The 23,965-nt window shown below is 41.8% G+C and overlaps 2 protein-coding genes across 7 annotated transcripts in view; one reads left to right on the top strand and one right to left on the bottom strand.

Moving 5' to 3' along the window:
* Positions 1–18,331, bottom strand: part of TTPA (alpha tocopherol transfer protein) — a 60,427-nt gene extending 42,096 nt beyond the window's left edge. The window contains exons 1-3 of one of the 4 annotated variants that reach the window (XM_027128014.1): positions 18,235–18,331; positions 14,502–14,657; positions 10,514–10,572 (exon numbers count right to left, since the gene is read on the bottom strand). In XM_027128014.1, the coding sequence (XP_026983815.1) occupies positions 10,514–10,572; positions 14,502–14,558 (116 nt within the window). In that variant the 5' untranslated portion in view covers positions 14,559–14,657; positions 18,235–18,331. Of the gene's footprint in view, positions 1–10,513; positions 10,573–14,501; positions 14,658–17,777; positions 17,861–18,234 lie in introns of those variants that run through there. The other 3 variants (XM_027128013.1, XM_027128015.1, XM_027128017.1) reach the window with 3 other exon arrangements.
* Positions 18,332–18,424: 93 nt separating this feature from the next.
* YTHDF3 (YTH N6-methyladenosine RNA binding protein F3) overlaps positions 18,425–23,965 on the top strand; it is a 33,455-nt gene continuing 27,914 nt past the window's right edge. The window contains exons 1-3 of one of the 3 annotated variants that reach the window (XM_027128009.1): positions 18,425–18,774; positions 19,275–19,299; positions 22,601–22,746. In XM_027128009.1, the coding sequence (XP_026983810.1) occupies positions 22,689–22,746 (58 nt within the window). In that variant the 5' untranslated portion in view covers positions 18,425–18,774; positions 19,275–19,299; positions 22,601–22,688. The remainder of the gene's footprint in view (positions 18,775–19,274; positions 19,300–22,600; positions 22,747–23,965) is intronic. The other 2 variants (XM_027128010.1, XM_027128012.1) reach the window with 2 other exon arrangements.

Raw genomic sequence — 23,965 nt, 5'->3', positions numbered from 1 at the left:
TAGTGTATTGTAAATTAGTGGTTCACAAAACATGGTACAGATATCTCCAGTTATCTCCAAGGACTCATGGTTATCAAGGTTGGATATATGTCTGTTTAATGTTTACAACAGACCATTGCTTATATTATCATTCAGCATAAATCAATGGATTTTCTATCATATTTAATAGATGTCACCTCCTTAATATCACATTAAATCAGCACTAGAGGTGCAGTGAGGTGATCTGTTTTTGTTAATTGGTAATGGCACCATGAAGAGATTGACTGGGGGAAATGAATAGTGCCTGGAATTCCAAAGCAGGATCTAAAGTTTGAGAACTAGTGGATTAAAGAAAAGAAAAGGAAAAAAAAAAAAAAAGCCATGATTAATTCCACCGTAGCACCACCTAGTGGAACTTTAGAAGAAATCAATTGGTTTTTCTACAGTCTTGGAAACGAGGAAAAATGTAAAGTGACCCAGGATTCATTAAAAGTAAGCTCAACACAAATTGCACATCCTAAAGTTATCTGGGAGACTGATATGCTCTCTTTAAAAATAAGAAGCAGCTTTATATTTATAACTAAAAATTCAATTTTTCTAGTTATAAATTCGACATACTCATTTTATGTATATTACAAAACTAAGAAAAAGTATACTAGGATAAGGGTCATTCATAATTCCACCATTCAAGAATGTATATCATTTTAACATTTTTTCTATGTCTGTATATATATTTATATTTTAAAATAGAGTTTATATATTTGTACTGGTTTCATTTAACGCTTCTTTGGTTACATCAAGCTATTAAATATTTATCTATATAATAATTCTGGCCACCAATTCTATGTGTGGGTTTTTTCCCTCCACCAAAAAGCCATCTTGGGGCTTCCCTGGTGGCGCGTGTGGTTGGGAGTCCGCCTGCCAATGCAGGGCACACGGGTTCGTGCCCCGGTCTGGGAAGATCTCACATGCCGTGGAGCGGTTGGGCCCGTGAGCCATGGCCGCCGAGCCTGCGCGTCCGGAGCCTGTGCTCCGCAACGGGAGAGGCCACAACAGTGAGAGGCCCACGTACCGAAAAAAAAAAAAGCAAAAAAAAAAGCAATCTTGGACACCACGGGCCTAGCCGCTCCACGGCATGTCGGATTTTCCCAGACCGGGGCACGAACCCGTGTCCCCTGAATCGGTAGGCGGACTCTCAACCACTGCGCCACCAGGGAAGCTCAAGAAGTCTTTCTTTAAAACTCATGGCCGCTCCCAAAGAATTGATACAAGGGAAAGCAGAAAAGAATTATTATATGCTATTTAACAAATATTTATTAAATAACTATGTTAGGCAATTGAGACAAAAGTTTGAATAAAATATAATCTCTGTCCTAAAGGGGTTTATAATCTAGTTCTAAGAATGAGATAACATATATTTGTACAATGCTTTTTAGTTTAAAATGTACTGTCACAGTACAAATTCTCTGCTCTGTTCCCTTTCCATGACCAGAATATAGAGGCCATCAACCAAAAAAGGGCTCTACAGAGATTCAAAGGGAAGCGATTCCTTGCAGTTGAGTGGTAAGGGTCGGCTGGGAAGAGAAGACTTCACGGAGGAGGAAGCAGCTCAGGTGAGCTCTGAAAGGTGGACATACTTCAATAGACAATGATTGGTGGCTTTCATTATAATAATAACTTGTGCCTAGCATAACTTGTGCATAGCATAACTTGCAAAGTCAAGAGGACATTAGCGACAAGTTTAGGGGAAGCACGAGGACCATAATTTGGCTGCAACACAGGAGAAGAGAATAAATCTGGAAATAAACATGTACTTAATTTGTCCAGATTTGGGGCTAGCAAAATTAAATGAATAAACTGTACTTTAATCTGAGGTAGGAAGATAGGTTTAGCTACTTCAAAAGAATTCCTCATTTATTTCAAGCGATCCCTGTATTCCCACCAAATTAATTTGATTTTCTGTGCTTCCCTCCAAAAGTCCAATCAAGACGACCCTTTTCCTAATCTGTCCCTAATCGACTCATATACGTCTCCCCTCCCCCCATCCTCTCCCACCTAACAGCTGTCTCTAGGACAGTGACATTTTGACTGTTTCTTAATTTATTTCTTTATTTGTGGTTTCTGATTTTCTGTAAAGAGCAGGAAGTGTTTGAATAATACAAACCTATTTTTGTAATAAAATGTTTATTAATACCTTAGAATATATCCTCCAAGATTCTTTTACATAGAGCCTATGTATATTTTCTACAATCTAATATCATGCGTACTCTTTGCAATTTACCTATTTTTAAACATCTAGGTTGTACCAAATTTTTGAAATGACTAATAGTGGAGAGCAGTTAAAATTAGATGAAAATAAATTAGTATAAAAAAGTACAATCATGTTCCTGGGGGGGGGGAAGCAAAATGGGCAACAATTCTTAAAGATGCATAAAACATTACAAGCCCCCCACCATGACCAAAACGACATGTCATCCAGCTTGCTTTCCACCAAACTACCGTTGACAAACTATTTTCAGCTGAATAGTAACGTTGCTCTATGTACTGAGTCCTGTGCTAGGCAATGATAACATGAAGATGAAATCCCCGATCCTTATCCTCAAGGAGCTTAATGACTAGTAAGGGACACAGCCTACATAAAGGATGCTCAGGTTGCTATGGGAACACAGAGAAAGGTATCTGATCCTGTCTGAGAGGATCCAGGAAGGTATCCTTGAAGATAGTCAAGCAAATGAGTCCTGAACCATGGGTATGAATTAGGCAAAGAACGGCTGGGGGGAGTGGGAGTGTAAAAGAATTTCCAAGCAGAAGCAACAACCTGTGCAAAGATACAGTCAAGAGTGACTATGGGAATTCCCTGGCGGTTCAGTGGTTAGGACTCCCCGTTTCCATTGCAGGGGCACGGGTTCAATCCCTGGTGGGGGAACTAAAATGCCGATGCTGCACCACCAAAAAAAAAAAAAAAAAAGAGTGACTGTGGTAGGTGAGAGAATTCTAAGTGATACACTGTAGCTCAAAGGTACAGTATATGTGAGTCTGTGGGAGTTCAAGGGAGTATAGGAAAAACTGTAACTTGTATGTATTTGCAGTTCAGTTTATATTTAAAATTGTTCTTCTTGTGATGCAATTTATATTAGACCTAATATTAATATAATAAACACATGTTATAAAAAATAAATTTGGCCGTATTGGGTTTGCATGCTCCTCATTGTTTTTGCAGTTAAGGGTACGAGTTCACTGAGATTTGGAGACAGCTGCTTTGGGTGAAGGGAAACAGTGATGGGTTTTAAGGAGGAAAGATTGGCAACAAGATGGAAAACTTTGGCAGCAGGATGGAGGGTTGTTGATGGGAGAGAGCATGCAGGCAATTTGGAGGCATTAGTCAAAGTGAGAAAGGCTAAGAGCCTGAACCAGGAAGCAGCACAGGAATTGTGGGAAAGGGACATTCAGAAGGTAATGTAGATAGGGCTTGGTAGACTGACATTGTGTGCACTGCAGAGGAAAAAAGGATAGAAATAACAGAAACAAAAAGAAGGGGATGGATGCTTTGTAAGGTAACCACAAGTGGGCCGAATCAAAAGTCAAATGCAGAACAAATTAATTCAGCAATACTACAGGATGCATATCCTCGCTGAAGCCACCGTTCATGATAGTAGTTTAATGCAAGAATGCATTTTAAGTTGTATATTTCCAGCCCACACAGATGTAACACAAGAAATGTGTTGTTGGAGACTGCCAACCCAGAAGTGAAATAAATGATCAGATTCTGATCAAAAGAACATGTGAAATGTGCTGAGTTCCAATGGAAGTGGTATAAAGTTCTGAATTCAGTTACACTTGTAAACACCATAACATGTTGGGAAGATAGTGACATAGTTACAAGAGCATACAGTCTTTACGACCTTAAGAGAACCCCCATCTGGACACAGTTATGAAACTACAGATAATGTCTAGAAATAGGCATAGGGTGTAGGAGTGAAAATATTTTTACTCTAGAACTATCAGTCATTTCAAGTGAATTTGGGGCATTATGATAGAATGCTACTTTAAATAATGGCTAGACTTTCCCCCTGGTTTTAGACCTAAATATGCTGCATTATCTGATTTTCCAGCCAACTTACCTAGCAAAGAAATAATATCCTAAAAATCTAAGAACTTTTTTGAGCCGAAGCACTAATATCCTTCCCTCTGCCCTCTATGCCCCAACCGTGCCGCCTGTCACTCGCAGTTCTGAAACTGCCTCTCCCTTTTTCCCCTCTACCACTCTTCTCCTGATCACATTTCACCTTGGGCGTATTCCTTCTAATTTCTCATGTTTCAGCTTAAGCGTAGTTTTCTCAAGGAGGCGTTTACCATACTGCTATATAGTCTAAATTCTTCTGCTATGTGATTCCACGAACTTCCCTTTTGGTAACATTTATTTGACTTGCAATTACTTTTTAGTACCCACCACCCCAACTGGACAGTAAACATCATGTGGGCTAGAACACTGCCTGCCGCATGGCAGGCACTCAATAAACACTGATTGGATTAAATTGAGCTTTATAGTTCAAACTGATAAATCAGGTATATTAGGCCAGGATCTCCATCTACAAACTCATATGTGCATGAAATGTACACATAGAAATTGTAGAATTACTACAATTCAACTTCTATTCCAAGGCATCGTTTCACCAGGCTGGCAAAAATTTTGTCTTGGTCAATTCAGTATCTTCCCCTCTTTTCCCCTAATATTTGCATAAAGCCAAGATATTGAGATGAAGCTCATTTCCATGTCATCTGGACCCTCGATCACTTGAGATATCAATTCCCCACCTGGACCTTTTGGATTAGGCCAAGCAGGTTGCCCTGGAGACTGACTGTCTTTTTCCTATCCCACGACTCCTTTGAGTTAGGATTGCTCTTCTCTGCCTCCGTCCTTGGGTCTCATTCCCAAGGATGAGTGGGACTCATTCCGCTGCTTGGTGCTCCAGGCAGCCGCTCCCTCTGGGTCCCGCTAACGCCCAGGGGTCTCCCCCAGGGCTGAAGCTTGGAGCTGCTGGCTCTGGGACCTCCACCCTACCTGGGATGCACTATCTCTTCACTCGGCAGGGAGAGTGCTCTTCTCTGGGACCCTCCCAGGCTCCTCTCATTTGGACACTCAGGACCCCTCTGAGCCTTGGGGATTCTTGTTTGAGGCTGTCGAGAGACTGTGGAAGAAGGAGGGGAAGCTGTAATCGTTTTGATGCTCCCTCCTCAGCCTTTTGTCTATTAATCCATTAGTTTTTATCCTTAAAACTCAAAGGCCAGCACGCGCCCCCACCCCCACCCCCCTCCTCCCCATAGCTACATTCCTTCCCTGAGTACAAACAGAAGTGCCTAGGTGCTGCTTTAAAATGGATAAAGGACCAAGAAGACAAAAGGAAATGTTGAGACTGGACAATTTATAACAAGGGTCTACTTGGGAGTATTAACCTTTCTGAAATCATGACATCTGATTCCAGATGTTAAAGCCTTCTTGAAGTACTTCTTGAATTCTGCTTCTTTATCCCTACAATGGCTTCTCTCAAATGAAAACACAGTTGTTTTTAATTGTTCAAATAAAGGCCTCAATGCTATTTTAGGCTGTATGTGTTCTAGTTGTACCCTAAATATATGTGTATTTGTTACATATATTCATGTGAATGTGTAAATATATACACATATACATATCACAATACCATGTCATATAGTCCCATATTATTGTTCACATAAGTTGCATATTGTACAATATAAATGACCTGCTTCTATCAGATGTGTAAGCTGTTTCCAGTTTTTTAATTACAAATGAAGATGTGATTAAATTCCTTTTACTTGAAAAAGAAAAAAAAGGAAATGTTGAGAAAGAGGAGAGAGGCTTGGATGAATACGGACAGACACTGTAAAATCAGTGTTCTGCTTCATATTCACAAGTAAAAATCTGACTCCTGAATGGAATATTTGTGATGAGTTACTAAAGGGGAATGCAGGGATTATTTACATATTCTTAATCTGAGATTGTGGTAAATTACAATCACCAGGCTGTTGGACAGAACATCCCCTGGCATCTACTCAGAATTACCATGTGCCAGCGTCCCTGCTTGGTCCCAGGTGCTGGAAAAACGCTTCTCAACAACCCTGGGGCATAGGCATGATGATTCCTTTTTTTTTTTTTTTTTTCTTTTTGCGGTATGCGGGCCTCTCACTGTTGTGGCCTCTCCCGTTGCGGAGCACAGGCTTCGGACGCGCAGACTCAGCGGCCATGGCTCACGGGCCCAGTCGCTCCGTGGCATGTGGGATCTTCCCGGACCGGGGAACGAACCCATATCCCCTGCATCGGCAGGCGGACTCTCAACCACTGCGCCACCAGGGAAGCCCGATGATTCCATTTTTTAAATGAGGAAACTGAGCACGTTTTAACTAAAGTTCACACAGCTATTAGGTAGCTTGGCAAGAATTTGAAGCCAGGCACATATGACTGAAAAACCCATGTGTTCTTATTATTTTTCATTGCCTCTCATAGATTTTTGGACTCATGAATAGTATTGGTCTAAGATAGTATTTTATTCTTTTCCACTTTATGGTTCTTTAATTCTCCAAAATAACTCTCTTATTTTTTAAAAATTAAGATTATCGAACATTCTTGAAAGAGATTCATAAGGTATTATATTGGCTTCCTAGGCCTGCTGTAACAAAGTACCACAATCTGGGCGGCTTAAAACAACAGAATTCTTTTGTCTCACAGTTCTGGAGGCTGGAAGTCCAAAAACGAGGTGTCCGTGGGGCTGTGCTCCTTCTGAAACCCATAAGGGAGAATCCCTCCTGCCTCTCCCTAGTTTCTGGCGGTCTACTGGCAATCCTTACCAGGCCTTGGGTTGAAGCTGCATCACTTCTGCCTCTGCCCCCTGCATCACGCATGGGGCCTTCTCTCCAGGTCTCCTCTTATAAGAGACACCAATTGTATTGGATTGTGGGCCCACTCTACTCCTACCTCATCCTAACTAATTATATCTACAATGGCCCTACTTCCAAGTAAGGTCACATTCTGAGGTACTAGCAGTTAGGACTTATCTTTCAGGGGACATAATTCAACCTACAATAAGAATGTTCTAAGTACTTTAAACAGCAGAGACACTATTTTGTATACAGTGAACTAACAACTGGTCATCAACATCTCATAAAGTGAGAAGAACAAAGATACTAGTAAATATCTCATATTTTTCATCATTAGCCACAATCTTTTGGATTTAGTAACGTTTTTAAACTTCAGTGTGCAAGCAGTGTATAAAATGCTGCAAAATATTTAAAGATTAGCTCATAATAAGTACTATTGATACAACATATTTGTGAAGCACTTGATAGTTTCACCGAGTATTCTTGGGTGTGATTTCTCACTTAGCTCTCAAAAGAACCCTAATATATTTTTCTCATTTTGAAAATTAAGAAATTAGAATGGAGAATGTTAAATACTTGTTTAAGACAGCCTTTCTAAAGAGGCAGACTTGGGACATGAATCCAGATGTTCTTAGTAAAATTCTGGAGCTCTTGCCACACATCTTGGTACCTTTTAACATTTAATAATAATGATGATGATGATAATGATAACTGCTAATGTTTATTGAATGTTTACTATCTGCCAGGGACAGTGCCAAGCACTCCACAGAATTCTCTCTCATTTAATTTTTCCAAGAACCCTAAGAGGCAAGCACAACACCAAAGCACAGAGCCAGTGAGGAATTAGCCACAGGCCACAGAGCTAGTAAATGCAAAAGCCGAGATGCACACTCAGGGGGGCCTTCTCCAGAGCCTGCCCTCTTAACTACTTGTATATGCCTAGCTGACCTTAGGAAGCCTTCCTTGGCAGTCTCTATTGCAGAGTCCTCGTCACCCGAGTTCTTGTTGCACCATTATTAACCAGCGTGACGGTGTTTATTGGCATCTTACAAACCAATATATGATTAGCCAATTACTTTAAGCAAGTGACTTAATATTTCCACTGCCAGCTGTCTCATGTGCCACATGGAGATATACTGCAGTGAGGGCTAAGTTATATAACACATGTAAATGACCCAGCACACATCAGCCAGGTAATGGGCACTCAATTAATTGTACTTATGAGTCAGGCTGATAATGATAATTTATTGTTTAAAAAGTACTCTGGGGGTTGGAGGAGGGGACAATTAATCTTGACGGGGGGGACTGGAGATGTTATGGGGAAAAGTAACGGTAGGGCCTTGAAGAATAGAAAAATGTTAACAGGTGAAGGGCATGCTGTGGTCTGAATGTTTGGGTCCCCCCAAAGTTCGTATGTTGAATTCCTAATGCCTGATGTGATGGTATTAGGAAGTGTGGGCCTTTGAGAGGAGACTAGTGTTCTGATAAAAGAGACCCCACATAGATCCCTGCCCCTATTGCCACGTGGAGACACGGCGAAGCTGCAGGCCATGCACCAGAAAGAGGGCCCTGGCTGGAATGCAACTGTGCCAGCACTTCCAGCCTCCAGAACTGTGAGAAATACATTTCGCTCCTGTACACGTGTATAGGCTACCAGTCTGTGGTACTTTGTTACAGCGGCCCAAACAAACAGGGCATTGTACGCAGAGAATCCTGCACAAATGAAATGACGGTTCCAACAAGTGCGCCCTGCCTGTAAGCACAGTAGGGCTCACAATACTGAGCACCCCCTACGGAAATAGGAACTGAGACCCCCAACTGCCTGTGCTGTGGGTACTTAAGGAAGCCATCCCGTCTGCAGCCATCGAGTCTGTAATTCTCTATTCACATGTGTGGACCACTGCCATCACCCACGTATCACTGCGCCCTTTACCGACGGAGAGCCACTCTTGCAGTGGCAGGAAGAGCTGGTTTCTGCACTGGCCCTCTGGCCTCCACATCCTGCGTCTGAGGCACCTGATCCTCTTCTTCCCTAAGGACTGTCCTGCCTGCTGCCTGAGACAGTGGCCACCACATCTACAATAGAGAAGAGCACTCCCTCGGGTTTGGAGTTGGTGGGGAGGGCAGTTACTTATTTCCACGTCCACCCTGGGCTGAAGCCCGCGGTAACTCATCTCTCACCAGCCATGATCCAGGGACCCCGGGACAGCACTCTCTGGTCTAGTCCCGTGGCACTATTGGGAGTGGGGAAGGGAGAGGGTGAGAGTAAGTGGAGTTTTCCATCAGAGTCCTAAGGTGGCCTGGGAATCAGCCCTTCTTCACAAGTCAGCACAGCCAGGATTCTCGCCCCTCCTCCCCCATCACCTGATGCCACCGCTGAGTTCCAGCTTCCAAGCTCTGCTCACTGCTTTCCCGCTACCTAGACTTTTCTTCACTGCCCGTGTAAACGCCATCCACTCTGCAACCTCTGTTGATCTCGTAACACTCCTATGGCACTTGGCACATGAATTTTACTCTTTTGGAAAAAGCAGAGACCTTCCTAAAAAAATTGCCTAAAACTTGATTAGAAGACTGGCCTAACCACCTGAAAGGTCTATGTTCTAATTCCAGCTCTATCATTACGTACTGTTACAACCTAAGTCTAACTTTCTTCTCTTATGAATGGATTACATCCTAACTGTCCTGCCTCAGAGGATTGAGACGTGCTCATTTAACAACAGATGTAAACCATTCCTGAAAATTGTAAACCACTATCCAACTGAGGTGATAAGGGCAGGTTTTATCTTCAAAACTAGGAAAGTTCTTTAGAGGATAAGGGCAATGTCTGATTTGCATCCCCCCAAAATGCCTCAGAAAGTGCATCAATTACAGAAGGCATTCAGTATTTGTTGATTAATGGGAAACAATATTTTTACCAAAAAAGAGGTCTTTTAGTGTAAAGTTTCAGCTTTATACACTTAGTTTTAGTAAACAAGATCTAATGAACATATTTAGCATTTTAAAGATCCAGTGATTTTTCTGACTTCTGAATGACATTTACAAGCATTTACATTTACAAGAATACGAAAAGATTTTCGTATTCTTTTACAACCTAAATCTAATTTCATTACGCTAGATTTATCAGAAACATCAATATTTTCCATTTGAAGCTCCTGATTAAAAAAATCACTTTGGAAAAACCAGAATAAAACTGGAATTCTTCAACATTTTCACGTTAAAATGAATAGTTTTCCTTTTAAAGTATTTTACTTGATGCACTTGTGAAATTCAGGGAAGCACAAATCTCATTTAATAGCATGTAGTGAGTCTTCCAGCTTATGGTGGGTTTAGTATTGACAAAAATGTTGTAACTTTATTTATTTTGGCCGCACTTCATGGCTTGTGGGATCTCAGTTCCCTGACAAGGGATTGAACCCAGACCACGGCAGTGAAGGGGCCGAATCCTAACCACTAGACCACCAGGGAACTCCCCAAAATGTTGTAATTTTCCAACGTTTAAGTTAAATCTAATTTTCTCATGGGCTGGGAGGTTATGTCCAACTTTCTATAACCCCACCACCACTCATAACCAACTACAGATGACATGTGTTTCATCTGCACATTACTTTCTAATGTATTTAACTCACTAACGTAACTCACTTACATGAGAACCACAGTACTCGTATCAAATTTTATTGAATAATTCAGCATCTTCGTCTGTACCTACAAAAAGAGAAAGGAACACTTAATTATCACTTATATTGCGTCAATCATTATACTTGTCACTTGAACTTGTTGACGCTTATTATGCCTGAATTCTGTATTTGTAGATATGCCTACTTAAAATGTATCTGTGGGGGGAAAGCGGCGGGGGTTGGAGGTGGTGGGATCAATCGGGCGATTGGGATTGACATGTATACACTGATGTGTATAAAATGGATGACTAATAAGAACCTGCTGTATAAATAAATAAATAAAATAAAATTTAAAAAAATTTGTAACCCTCAGATCAATATTCCAGCAGTTTTGAGATGGTGGACATACACATGGGCAGACTGGGGGAATCTGATTTGCTAAGGGAAGCACACGCTCCCCGCTGAGGTCTGACACGGCTACACACTCTCTTCTTGTTTCAGCTCGCATACTGTATACATACATCATTTTTGTAGTCTATTAAGTGCTGATTATCACATTTTTGTGCTTTTTGTTGCTGATCTTGCTGTTTAAAATGGCCCCCACCTGTAGCGCTCAATGCTATCTAGTGTCCCTAAGTGCAAGAAGGCTGTGATGTGCCCTAAGGAGAAAATACACCCATAAGATAACTCTGTTCAGGCATGAGTTCAGTGCTGTTGGCCCTGAGTTCAATGTTAATGAATCAACAGTATATATGAAACATAAATAAAACAAGGTTAGGGACTTCCCTGGTGTCACAGTGGTTAAGAATCCTCCTGCCAATGCAGGGGACACGGGTTCGAGCCCTGGTCCGGGAAGATCCCACATGCCGTGGAGCAACTAAGCCTGTGCACTGCAACTACTGAGCCTGTGCTCTAGAGCCTGCGAGCCACAACTACTGAGCCCACGTGCCACAACTACTGAGCCTGCGCGCCTAGAGCCCGTGGTCCACAACAAGAGAAGCCTCCGCAATGAGAAGCCCGCGCACCGCAAGGAAGAGTAGCCCCTGCTCGCCGCAACCAGAGAAAGCCCGCGCGCAGCAACGAAGACCCAACGCAGCCAAAAATAAATAAATATATTTTTAATAAATAAATAAAAATAAAACAAGGTTATGTTCTGATTGGCTGACAAAAATGTCATGATTAGAGGCTTGCAGGAACCTAACCCTGTGATTCCCTGGGAGCAACGGCTCATTGTTTGCTAATTCAGTTTCCCCGAGACTTTATAGAAACTAACTACCAAGAATAATGAGAATCGACTGTACATTTGCTTGTTTTTAATGAACAACAACAAAAATAAGGTAACTCTTCTTTTAAAATTTTATTACGGAAAACTAAAAGAGGGAGAATAGTAAACGGACCCCCAGGTACCTAGGACCCAGACTCAACAACAGCCAGTGTCGTTTCCTCTTCCTCTCTCTCTAGCTGGATTATCTGGACACAAATCCCAGACATATACCATTTCATCCATAACTATCTGATAGGTAAATTCTTGTTAACTCTTTAAAACTGTAAGAGTAAAAAATCTGGAAAACGAAGTTACAAAGAAGGAACTGACCACATAAATTGATAGAGTTAACATTTTGATTGATTTCTTCTGTCTTTTTACACATAAACAGAAAAATTGGAACCATATTGATTAGCTCCTCCCTTTTCATTTAACATTAAGCCAGTTTCCATATCTTCAGTCTTCAAAAATAAAATGTAATAATCCTTTGTACATCATCTCATTTAATAAGAGGCATGTCATTTTTTCCTGTCTGTTTCATTTTTATCTTGAGATAATTGTACACTCACATACGCTGTAAGAAATCATCCAGAAGACACAGTATACTCTCTACCCCACAATGGGAACATCTTGCAGAGCTATAGAGCAATGTCACAACCAGGAGAACGATGTCCATACAGTCAGGATAGAACTTTCCATCACCAGGAGGATCCCTCCCGTTGCCTTTTTACAACCATACCCACTTCTCTTTTGCCCCCAAATCTTCCTTAACCCCCTGGGAACCACTAATCTGTCCTTCTTCTATAATTTTGTCATTTCAAGAATGTTATATAAATGGAATCACATAGTATGTAAAGTTTCAGGACTGGCTTTTTTCACTCAGTGTGAGACTCAAGTTGTTTCATCCGTCAGCAGTTCCTTCCCTTTTATTACTGACTAGTATTACAGGTGTGGACATAGCACAGAATGTTTAACCATTCACCCACTGAAGGACACCTAGGTTGTTTCCAGTTTTGGGCTATTATGAATAAAGCTGCTATAAAAATGTGCGTACAGGTTTTTGTGCCACAAAAGTGCATTACTTTCCTATTGTGGCTGTAATATATTACCACACACCTAATTTAAAAACCTCAAATTTACTATCATGCTGTTGTGGAGATCAGAAGCCTGAGTTCCAGGCTTCCCTGGTGGTCTAGTGGTTAAGACTTGGAGCTTCCAATGCAGGGGGCAAGGGTTTGATCCCTGGTCAAGGAAGTTCCTCATGCCATGGGGTATGGCCAAAAAAAAAAAAAAAGTCTGAGTTCCTTCTGGAAATTCTAGGGGCGAATCTGATCCCTGCCTTTTCTTTCCAGAGTTGGCTGGCGTTTCTTGGCTCATGGAGGCATACCAAGTGTTGCTTAAAACATCACAAGATCTTCTGACTCTGGCCCTTCTGCCTCCCTCTTATAAAGGCCCTTCTGATTATATTGGGCCCACTTGAACCATCCAAAGTAATCTCTCCATGTCAAGATCGTTAACTTAATCACAACTGCAAAGACCCTTTTGCCATATAAGGTACCATACTCACAAATTCTACGGATTAGGATGTGGGCCTCACGGCAAAGCCATTACGTAGCCAACCACAAGTTTTCGTTTCTTTGGGGTAAGTGCTCAAGAATCCAACTATCATTGGTGGTTGCATGCTTACTTTTATAGGAAACAAACTGTTTTCCATAAGTCCCACCGGTGGTGTAAGGGTGATGCAGTTTCTCTACAACCTTGCAAGCATTCTGTCACTTCATTTTAGTCATTCTGATAGGTGTGTAGTGATGCGTCACTGTGATTTTAATTTGCGTTTCTCTAATGGCAAAAGACATCGAACATCTTTTCACATGCTCATCTGCCATCTGTATATCCTCTTTGGTGAAATATCTGTCCATACCTTGTCTGCTTTATTTTTAATGCAAATAACCAGAAGTTTTTCAGAAACTCTTTCACCAAGGCTAGTAACAGAATTTATGGGTTCTTTGAGTAGGTTTTTGACCTGGATCTTTGGGGAAACTTAGGTGCAGTGGTTCTAAAACTTTAGTGTGCCTCAGAATCACCTGTTGAGCTTGATAAAATATAGCTTGTTGGGACCCAAGCCCAGAGTTTCTGATTTTGTAACTATGGGGTGGAGCCCTGGGGAATTTGCATTTCTAACAAACTCCCAGGTAGCAATGATGCTGTTATCCCAGGACCATACTTTGAGATGCTTTAGGGAGACCTTAGGGCTACTTGATGTTTTCTGTTGCCTTTTCCTCGTCATTGTAAATGTCCCTGTAATAAACATTAGAATGAATCAAATAGTTGTTGTGCTCCAAAATGAAGTGCTTGGGGGAAAAAAATAAAAGAACAGGGGTATGGCAAAAATCAATCTGATCTCCCACTGGCCAAAGCTTGGAACAAGCTGAGCAACTAAATAAATTACGACAGTACTGGATTATAACCCAAAGAATAAATATCCATGAGTCCATAGGGATATAAATAAATATGGAAGAAAGGACAAACCTTCCCTGCACAAGAATTCTAAATACTCCAGGAGGTGGAGCTTTAATCCCCTCCTCCTTGCGTGTGGGCTGGATTTCCTGACTCACCTCTCAAGACTATAATATGGAAAGTGGAAAACCTGGCAGACATCCCTTTAACCAAATGACCAAGATTAACATGATCGGTGGTAAGTCATGTCGATGTCACATGCCCCCTGTTATGATGTGATAAGAAAGGCATCTCACCTTTGGTATTGTTCCCCTAAATCCACGAGCCCCACCTAGTTGTGAGGAAGGAAACATCAGAAAAACTCAATTTGAGGTTCGTTCTAAAAATATCTGCCCAGTACTCTTCAAAAGTGTCAAGGCCATGAGACAAGAAAAGACGAAGAATCTCAAAAACTGGGGGAGACAAAGAAAAAGAACGTTAGTGAAAAAACTGGAAATCCGCATAGTCTGTAGGTAATAGTACTGCAACAATGTCAATTTCCTAGTTTTGCTAAATATACCTGGTTAAGTAATTTGTGAACGTTAGGGAAAGCTGGGTGAAGGATACAAAGGAATTCTCTGTACTATCTTTGCAACATTTCTGTTAATCTACAATGATTTCAAAATAAAGAAGTTCCCCACCCAGTTTCTGATTTGGTAAATGCAGTGGGTCCTGAGCATTTGCATTTGTATTAAGTTCCCCAGAGATGCTGTTACTAGGGAAACGCTCTGGAAAACACCGGTTTAAGGAAACCTTAGGGCTACTTGATGTTTTCTGTTTCTTCCTGTCATTGTAAATTTCTCTGTAGTATACACAAGAATGAAAAAAAGTTGTTGACTTTTCTCTTTCAAAGCAGGTTTACTTTTCTTTTTGGTGGGAGGAGGGGTTTATTCACTGTTCTGCTCAGCTCTTAGTTTTACCTTAAGCATGATATTTAAGGATTCCTTCCTTCTAAAAATGCATCAATCAACCCTCACATTGAATTTTCCATACTTGGTTCACTTATACTATGTTACTTAATGATAACAAAAAGCCTTAGAAATTGTCTTAAATATTGGCAAAAATTCAAAGAGAAGTTTAAATGCTGCTAGGTAAGGAAGTGAATCTGGGTAATTACTATGCACACAGTTTATTATCATTTGTCTCTCACTATCCACTGTCACCTTCTTCCTTAATAGTAAACTTTGATTTTTAACTGAGCACATGGCCAACCAGAATACATCAAAATATATCCTCCAAGTTTCCTTAAGTTGGTATTTTCGTAAGATTGTGCCCTAGTTAGGAGACAGGCAGAAGTGCAATTTCTACAAAATGTCCTTAAAGGGGAGAAAGGTGCCTTTCTTCACCTTGCTTTCTGCTGGTAGGAATGACTATGATGGCTGGAAGTTGAACAGTCATCTTGGACCCCAGGTGGAAGTGTTATCACGAGGATGGTGGCAAAACAGGCTGTAAGAAGCCCAATACCTGACTGTGACAGCAGCCCAAGCCCTGGACTGACTACCTCCAGACCAATTTATTTTTAAAATTTATTTATTTTATTTATTTTTGGCTGCGTTGGGTCTTCGTTGCTGCACGCAGGGTTTCTCTAGTTGCGGTGAGCGGGGGCTACTCTTTGTTGCGGTGCGCAGCCTTCTCATTGCAGTGGCTTCTCTTGTTGTGGAGCATGGGCTCTAGGCGTGCGGGCTTTGGTAGTTGCAGCACGCGGGATCAGTAGTTGTGGCTCGTGGGCTCTAGAGCGCAGGCTCAGTAGTTGTGGCACACGAGCTTAGTCGCTCCGTGGCATGTGGGATCTTCCCAGACCAGGGATTGAACCCATGTCCCCTGCATTGGCAGGCAGATTCTTAACCACTGCGCCACCAGGGAAGCCCCTCCAAACCTCTTTTGTATGAAAGAAAAACTGACCTGTCTTAAGTTCCCGTTATCTTGGACTTGCTATCACCTGCAGCTGAACCTAACTGGAACGGATACAAAGAGTCATGCAGAAGTGCAGGGCCCACGATTGCCACTGTGCAGAGTGGAAGCTCACTGGATAAAGGCAGCAAGGTGGCTGAGGAGTGAAAGGGGGCTGAAATCCAGCCTGCCCTCTCCTTTCCAAGCTGTGACCAGAGCGGGTATTCACTAGGAGGCTGAGATGCCCGCGGCCCTGTGCAAGAGTGAAGCACTGTCTAGAATCTAGACTCTACAGCTAGAGTCTGCACACTTCTGGAGGCAGTGGGGAGGATCTGAGATAGTTCCCACAGGTACTTAAAACATATTTAATATTAAATGGGCCACATCTCATGGTAGGTAGTGCTGCATTCTGCAACTTCAGACCTCCAAGCTAGTTAGGATAATATGGAAGGAAGGAGTTTGTTGGGGGACAGAAAGAGAACAGAAACTCACCAGAACATGTCATTAGGCAGCATTATATGGTGGCTACAGTACAAGCTCTGGAGCCAAACTGCCTGTGTTCCAATCCTGGCTCTCACAGTGATCAGCTGTGTTATTTCAGGCACTTTTCTTAACCTCATTGTGTGTCAGTTTTTGTCAACAGCACTTAATGCCCAACGACGCACTGAGGATTTTAATGATTATTACAGTGCCTGACACGTAGTGATGAATAAATGTAAGCTATTACCACCGTTCTGGGAATTCTTCAGCAAAGGAACCAGAAATTAGCTCTGTATAGCCACTGCTTCTTGAGGGCTTAAGCTCTGCCAGGAATTATCCATACCTGACCTTATTTTACTCATGGGGAAACTAAGGCTTAGAAAGGTTCAGTGACTTTCCCAAGGTTATACAACTAATGTATCTAGCCCAGCTGTAATTCAAACTCAGATTGGTTTGGATCCCAAAGCCATGCTTTTTAACTAAGATAATTAAGGTTGGAAGGCAAAGCCTGTAAGATTTCACATGCTTCCTCTTGTATACCCTCCGTTTGTTTCCCCACTCATAACAGGTACTGTAGTAGCAAACTCTTTCAGGCTAAGGTCTGTAAGGAGGGAGGATGGACAGACTGGAGAGATCAAGAGCAGCAATTGGAAGGGTCGGGTAGGGTGGAGCAGGGCGGTCTTGGGAAATTGCAAAAGCATTCAGCCTGAGCTGAGAATCAGGCAGAGTCCCACTTGGGACTTGTGGCAAAATGGGAGAGACTGGGGAGCTAAGCAGACCTGCAAAATGCCTCTTGGTGATGTATATGAAACACTGGACTCTCGAGATAAGATTCACTTCTCTTCATTGCTTCTAAAATATTGTTGCATTGTTAAACACAAAGTCAATCCTATAACTTAGCAATTTTATATTTTATAAACTATCACTTATCTGATGGCTTTTAAGTAAAGTAAGGATTTGGCCATTTAAGTAATTTCTTTACATTGAGTCTAAGAAATCTTTGCCTTTATTGCAAAGACGTTGTTTCAACCAACCATTCAAAATGTTGTAAATCAGCTCCTTTGGTTTTGCCAATTTGCAGAAAAGTAACTTTACCAGTTTCTCTTGAACCTTTAAACTTCTGTCCTTTTAGGACTGAAAAAACGTTCTGCAACTGTGCTTACCTTTCCCAAGGTAACTTTATTCATTCATCAAAATCCACGTCAGGGGAGGGTAAAGTCTGACTTCAGAGGTGACGGTTAATGTGTCTGTGCTTTTAAGTGTTGGCGCCCAGAGCCGCAACCCAGCTACTTTCGCTGCACGTGCTGGCTCGCGGTTCGCCCAGCAACTCCGTACCGAGGGCCTCCGACTCATCCCGCCGCCCACGTGGCCTTGGACGGCCTCGGGCGGCCGCGGTGGAGGCCGCCCCGGCTCGTTCACCTAGGGGCGGCCGCGGCTACTGCCGCGGAGTTCCTACCCACCAACGTTCACTCCGCCACCGGGAGGGCGCCGGGAGGGCGCCGCCGGCCGGGCTCTACAATCCCGGGCAGCGCCCGTCTGCCGCCCACGCCCACTTCCCGCCCAAAATGAGACAAGACTCCGGCTCCTGCCCGGCTCCCCGCTGCTGCCGCCGCCGCCTACCGACGCGCGCCCTGCCACCTCCGAGCGCGACAGAAGAAAGGCACCGAGTTGTCTCAGAAAGCCGGCGCTCGCAGCCGCACAACCTCCCTCCGTACGCGGCGCATGCGCCGAGGGGTCGGCCGCGCGGGCCCATCTCAGATCACGTGAGGGTGCGGAGGCGGAGCCAAGGCCTGTGGCGGGAGGGTGGGGGAGGAAGAGCGAGGTGAGCGCGGACGTCAGAGTGGAGAGCGGAAGGTCAGGGAGGCTCAGAGCGGAAGTGAGACTAGGGAGCCTGTCCGCCATTGTGGACCCGAGAAGCGGAGAGAGAGAGGGGAGGGGAGTGTGCAAGCGGAAGAGACGGGCGCCTTCCACCGACTCCCGAGCGCGAGGCCCTCTTTCTGGCTTCTTAACGAGCGGCGGCGGCTGGAAGAGTCTCTCGGCCGAGGGCGGCAGCCAACTGCTGTGAGTGCACGGGGAGAGGCCCAGGCGGCGGCGGCGGCGGCGGTAGCAGCAGCAGCTCTCGGGTTGCGGTGAAGAATGTCAGCCACTAGCGTGGATCAGGTGAGGGAGCAGAGGCCGCAGGCTCAGCGAAGGCCCGAGCCCCGGAGCTCCACCCTCGCGTGGGGCTCCGGCTCCTCCCCGTCGCCGCCGCCGCCGGGCTCGTAACGGTGCCCCGGGCACGACTGGTTGCGGTCCCGCCGCCCGAGCCGGGGCGTGCGCCCGGGCCGCGGAGCCTGCGGTCCAGGCGGGCGGCCGCGGGGGCCGCGGAGGGTGGAGGCAGGACTGCGCTCCGGGGCCTTCGGACGCGTCCTGAGGGCGGCAGAAGTGGGGCTGACCCCGGGCGAGCGCTGGGAGACGGCTCCCGAGTGGCGGGTCGGAGGGCTAAGCCCCGGCATGGGTGGGCGGTCGGTGGCGATGGAGGATGTGGTGGGTTTCACTCCTACGCGCATTGTTTAAAATAACTTGTCTCGGATAACGTCTCTGATTAACACGCTTTTCCTCTCTTCCTTTTTTTTTTTTTAATTTTTCCTTATTACTACATCTTTCATCTTGCTACACAGAGACCTAAAGGGCAAGGAAATAAAGGTGAGTTCGGATATTTTTTTACCTTTATTTCTCATTGTTGGTTTGATGTTACTTTTAAACTATGTGAAGGCCTTTTTGGTTTTGATATTTTGTTTTTGTTTTGTTTTGTTTTTGTTTTTTTGAAATGTAGGATTAGAGAAACAGTTCGTCTCGGCTAAGGCAGCCAAATGCTGTCCGAAAGTTTGGTAGGTCCTTGGTAGGTCTTTATAGAAACCAAAGTGATACGAGAAACCGTTTTATTAGCTTGTATTTCACTTAAGGAGGTATTGTTATGAATGTAGTGACATTTCTTTAATTTTACAGTCTGTATTATGTGACTTCTGCCACAGATTATCCCAGTGTATGTAGATAAGTGGACATTTTCTTCCTGTCTGGTTTACGTTGGAACGCGCAGCCCACATAGAATTTTGTGTTCCAGTAGTGGAAATTGTACCGTTAGTCACTGGTTCCGTTGAAGTCGGTCCCATTGAGGCAGTAGCCAGTTAGAGATCTGGACGGAACAGGCATGTCATCTTGCTCTGTAGTCTTGCAAGGTTTGACTCAATATGGTACTTCAGAAAGGATTGGGAAGGAAATAATTTGTGAGGTTCCTTCCAGGATTATATGATTTACTCTTTAGCTAAAAGAAAAAAAAAGTACTGCTGAAAGTCAAGCATTTTTAAAAAATTAGTGTGATTTGTGTTTATTAATATGGAACCATACAGTCAGCTGACTGAAACATGACATTAGTCATGTGACATTAGTAAGGGTAGAACAATAACTGCTTTCTTGGGACGGTGCCAATTAAATAACATTACAGTGAACTATGTATTTATTACATTTTGTAATAGGGCTTGAAATTAGACTAAATAGAATTATGCTTCGTGTTTCTTATTTCTGTAGTGAAGTATTAACCTACAAAGTAAGATCTACAGTTGCCTTTTAGATGTAAAGTTTAATGTTTTTTATTGGTGCTCCTCATGTTCTTAGGGTTTTTATTAGCTATTGCACATTTGAAAGGAATGGGTTCTGTATGCACAGCTTAATTTTCTTTTGAGTTGTAGTACAATATTTTTGAAAATTTTTACATACTAGTTATATGGCACTGTATTAGGTAAAAAATTCATTGCTTTATTTTGATTAAAGATGTATATAAACGGCAATTTTAAATTTTAGAATTTAATTTTAGAATTATCTTTTGTGGTGTAAGCACAAAGCTTAGAATTTGATATTGTTGATTTATTTAAAGTGAGTTTTAAAAAATTTATTTGTAAATCTAAAAAGAATGATCCATTAATTTCTTTTTTTGTTAGTCTGCCCATTAGGAAGTATATAGACTTGGACATATGTGCAATCTGTGGTCATTATTGCCTAGCATAAATTATTTTATCCTAGATCTGTGGGGAGGTGGCACTTTGCAAGGCTATTTGAAATGCTAAGTGTTTTGTGTTACCTGCTTTAAGGTAAGTGCAAGTTCTATGAAGTACTTAACTTGTTTGACAAAACAAAATAGAGCATCTACAGCATTGTAAGCCATTACTGTATTACTGTAAGTTTGATTTATGACAGTTATTTCACTTAGGTATGTCCTCATGACATCTTTGATATGAGAGATATAAATTTTCTATAAACAAAATTGTGTATCAACTACAAATAAATATTTACTGGTTAGTAAAATTTTTTTAATCCGTTTGTATCACCTCTGTTAGATGTATTTAGACACACATACAAAGTATTTATTTGGATAGTTGTTTATTCCAAGAAATTTTTCTTGCTTTCCCCCATACTCTTCAGTTCATAATTTCATCCATGGATAGAACAATGGACTAGGATTCCTAGGAGACCTGTGTTCTCATACTGCTGACTTGCCAAGTGAGCTTGAACACATTGTACCTTTCTGTCAGAATTTCCCCTCTCTCTGTAAAATAAAAGTAACAATTCTAGCCATAAATCCTATTGTATGTTACGAGGGTTGTAGTTAAAGTAGTCCATTGCTCCAGTAGCCATGATAATTGCTGCCTCACCTCATCTATTTATTGTTAAGGTGCAGGAAGACTATTGCCTAAGACCTGGCAGGAGGGAAAAATTCTATTGGCCTAAAAGTATTGGTAATCATTTAAGCTGCTTTAAATTGGTAGATACTACAAGTGTACAAATACACATACACATTACTTGTATTTTTATGCCTCTGAGAATTACAAGGAAAAGGCAGCAGTTCCAGTGAACTCATACAAGTAGCTATATGTGTGTTTAAGAAAAACTACTCTGCCTTAGTTGACTTGGTTTTCAAGCTAGTAAAATTGTTTTATAATTTTTCTGCTTACTTTTATGAAGCAGAAAGCAAAGTTATTTTTCTTGAACTACAGTCCCGGTGTTCTAAGAATATGAGTATTAAACTTGAATTCAGAACTTATCAACCTCATGAAAAATGCATGTCCCTGAGGAATTACCAGAATTCTGAAAGCATAATCCTTTTTAGTTGACTTAATATGATTTCAGGGACTGTGTATTTCCTTTCTTAATAGTCTTCAGTTGACAGCATTAGCCCAACACCTGGCTTCAGTGTCTTTGATTTTCTACTAAGTATTTTTCTGTATGTCCTTAAATACACTAAAGGAGCAAAAATTTAAAAGGAATTCTATATCAATCTCTTTGTAAGGCAAAAATGCTTTTGTAGTATAAGTATATTTCTAGGTTTACTTGTTTATAAGCTTGAATTCTTTTTAATAGATTGTCCCTATGTTAAATATTAGAACTCTTTTATCCTTGGCCAGGGTAGTACTGAAGGATAGTAGAAATTTAAGGATAGTTATGTACCTATTGGCCCATAATTTAAAACTGACTTCATATCACTTTTATTTATTTAACAAGTGGAATTTTTGCTTGCTGGAATAAAAGTACCATTCCTTTCCCTGCAGGCACCACAGATAAAAGTGTCAGATCCCATGCTTCTAGTAGCCTCAGGCCTTGCTGCCTGCTTCCTCCTATCCCTTAAGTTTATAAATAGGCAAATATATGGAAAGGAAATATCTTTTCCCTCCTCTCCTCACCTGCCCCTCCCAACAGAGGGACATAGTCATTGTTTGGTACTGCAGTTTAAAAGAATTAGGCTGAATTTGGCTATCTTTTAGTGTTTCGGAAAAGTAGTGGAAAATGCCTTGTATTTTGGCAATATCTTTTGTATCCTCTCTCCACCCTACCCCTAACCCCTCGGGAAATGACTGCAAAGCACTTTACTGTTATTTTAGGCTTCATTTTATTAATCCTCAAAACATTCCTATAAGGAGATAGAGGGTATATGGTATTGTCGCTGTTTTTGTAGGTGGGAAAACATGATGCACAGATCTGTTGACTTTCCTAACTTGATGTAGTCAGGACCAGAGCAAAGAATCACCTGGCTCCTAAGGCCCATGTTCTATCTTGATTTGACTCTGCTTCATAGAGCAGAGGAAACAGGCGAAGAATCATGTAAGTCATCTGTTCTTTTTTCCCTGAAGAACTTGTACAGACTATGGGACTAGCTTGGATTTCATTACTATTTAATGGCTTTCAGTCTCCAAGACATTAGATTGTCATTAAGTAATGTTCAAAACCTGAAGTCTTTAAGACAATTGAATTTCTTTAAGAAAGGTATGCTTCTGAAACTCTAGGGCTAGCTTCTTATTCAGATTCTAATTTGATGCAAATTGCTTATCAGTATGCGTGAAATACTTAAAACAAAATAAAATACTTTTTCCTTAGATTGCCATAGTCCTTGAATGATCTTTTAGGACTTAGACATTTTAATGCATCATTATAAATGACTATAGACTATTTACTTAGTGTATGAGATTATTTTCTTAGTCTCAGCCTCTTAGAATTAGAAGAAAAGATAGAGCAGATGAGTAAGAAGATCAATATAATATATAGTTGGATAAATTTTAAGTAGGTACTTTTTTACTGTTTTAGCAGTGTGGACTAAACTTATGATAATCTAATGAATACAAGAGATAATAGTTGTAATTTTGAGATGGGTAGCTGTTTCAGATACTGTTAAACATGAACGTAACAGTGACAAATATGTACCAGTCCAGGCACGTAGTGAAGAATTCTTTTTCAGGAGGTAATAGACCAGGCATAACTATCCTTGATAGAGGAGTGGTAAAGGAGAACAGATATGTTAGAATCTCTTGGGCTGAAATGATTAGCCCACCTGAAATAACCTAAGGTACCCTCCGCTTTAATTTTGTTTCTAGTGGCTGTTACATATTTAAATTCTGGGGAGCACATTTAGCTCAACTCTGGCATTGATGCATTCCTTATCAAATGCAGTTAAGCCACCTCAGTGGAGCCAGGATCACGGTGACCTTGAGGTTTCTTTTGTAGTCTCTGAGGGGCAGTGTAGAATCATGAGAGGTCTACTTTGAAGACTTCACAGAGTAGTATTTTTTTGAGTGATCATTGCTACTCAGTGGGTGGCAAAGAACTAAGGGATTTTACCTATTTTTGCTCCCATGACTCTGTCAACTTGTATATTTCATTTATGTCTCTGAACTCATTGGAATGATTAGGGAAAATAAAGATGTTATGATATTATAGAAGAACACACAACGTAAATCCATTGCTCCTAACCTTAATTTATAATATTTTATATTTAAGTATTGTATTTAAAAATACTGTATTTTTAAGCAACAAATCTTCAGGTATT

The sequence above is a fragment of the Aethalodelphis obliquidens genome, unplaced genomic scaffold (genome assembly GCF_003676395.1).
Source record: "Aethalodelphis obliquidens isolate GAN/ISIS:26980383/991018 unplaced genomic scaffold, ASM367639v1 scaffold33, whole genome shotgun sequence".
In the NCBI taxonomy this organism is placed as follows: domain Eukaryota; kingdom Metazoa; phylum Chordata; class Mammalia; order Artiodactyla; family Delphinidae; genus Aethalodelphis; species Aethalodelphis obliquidens.
This window is presented reverse-complemented; position numbering and strand designations above follow the sequence as displayed.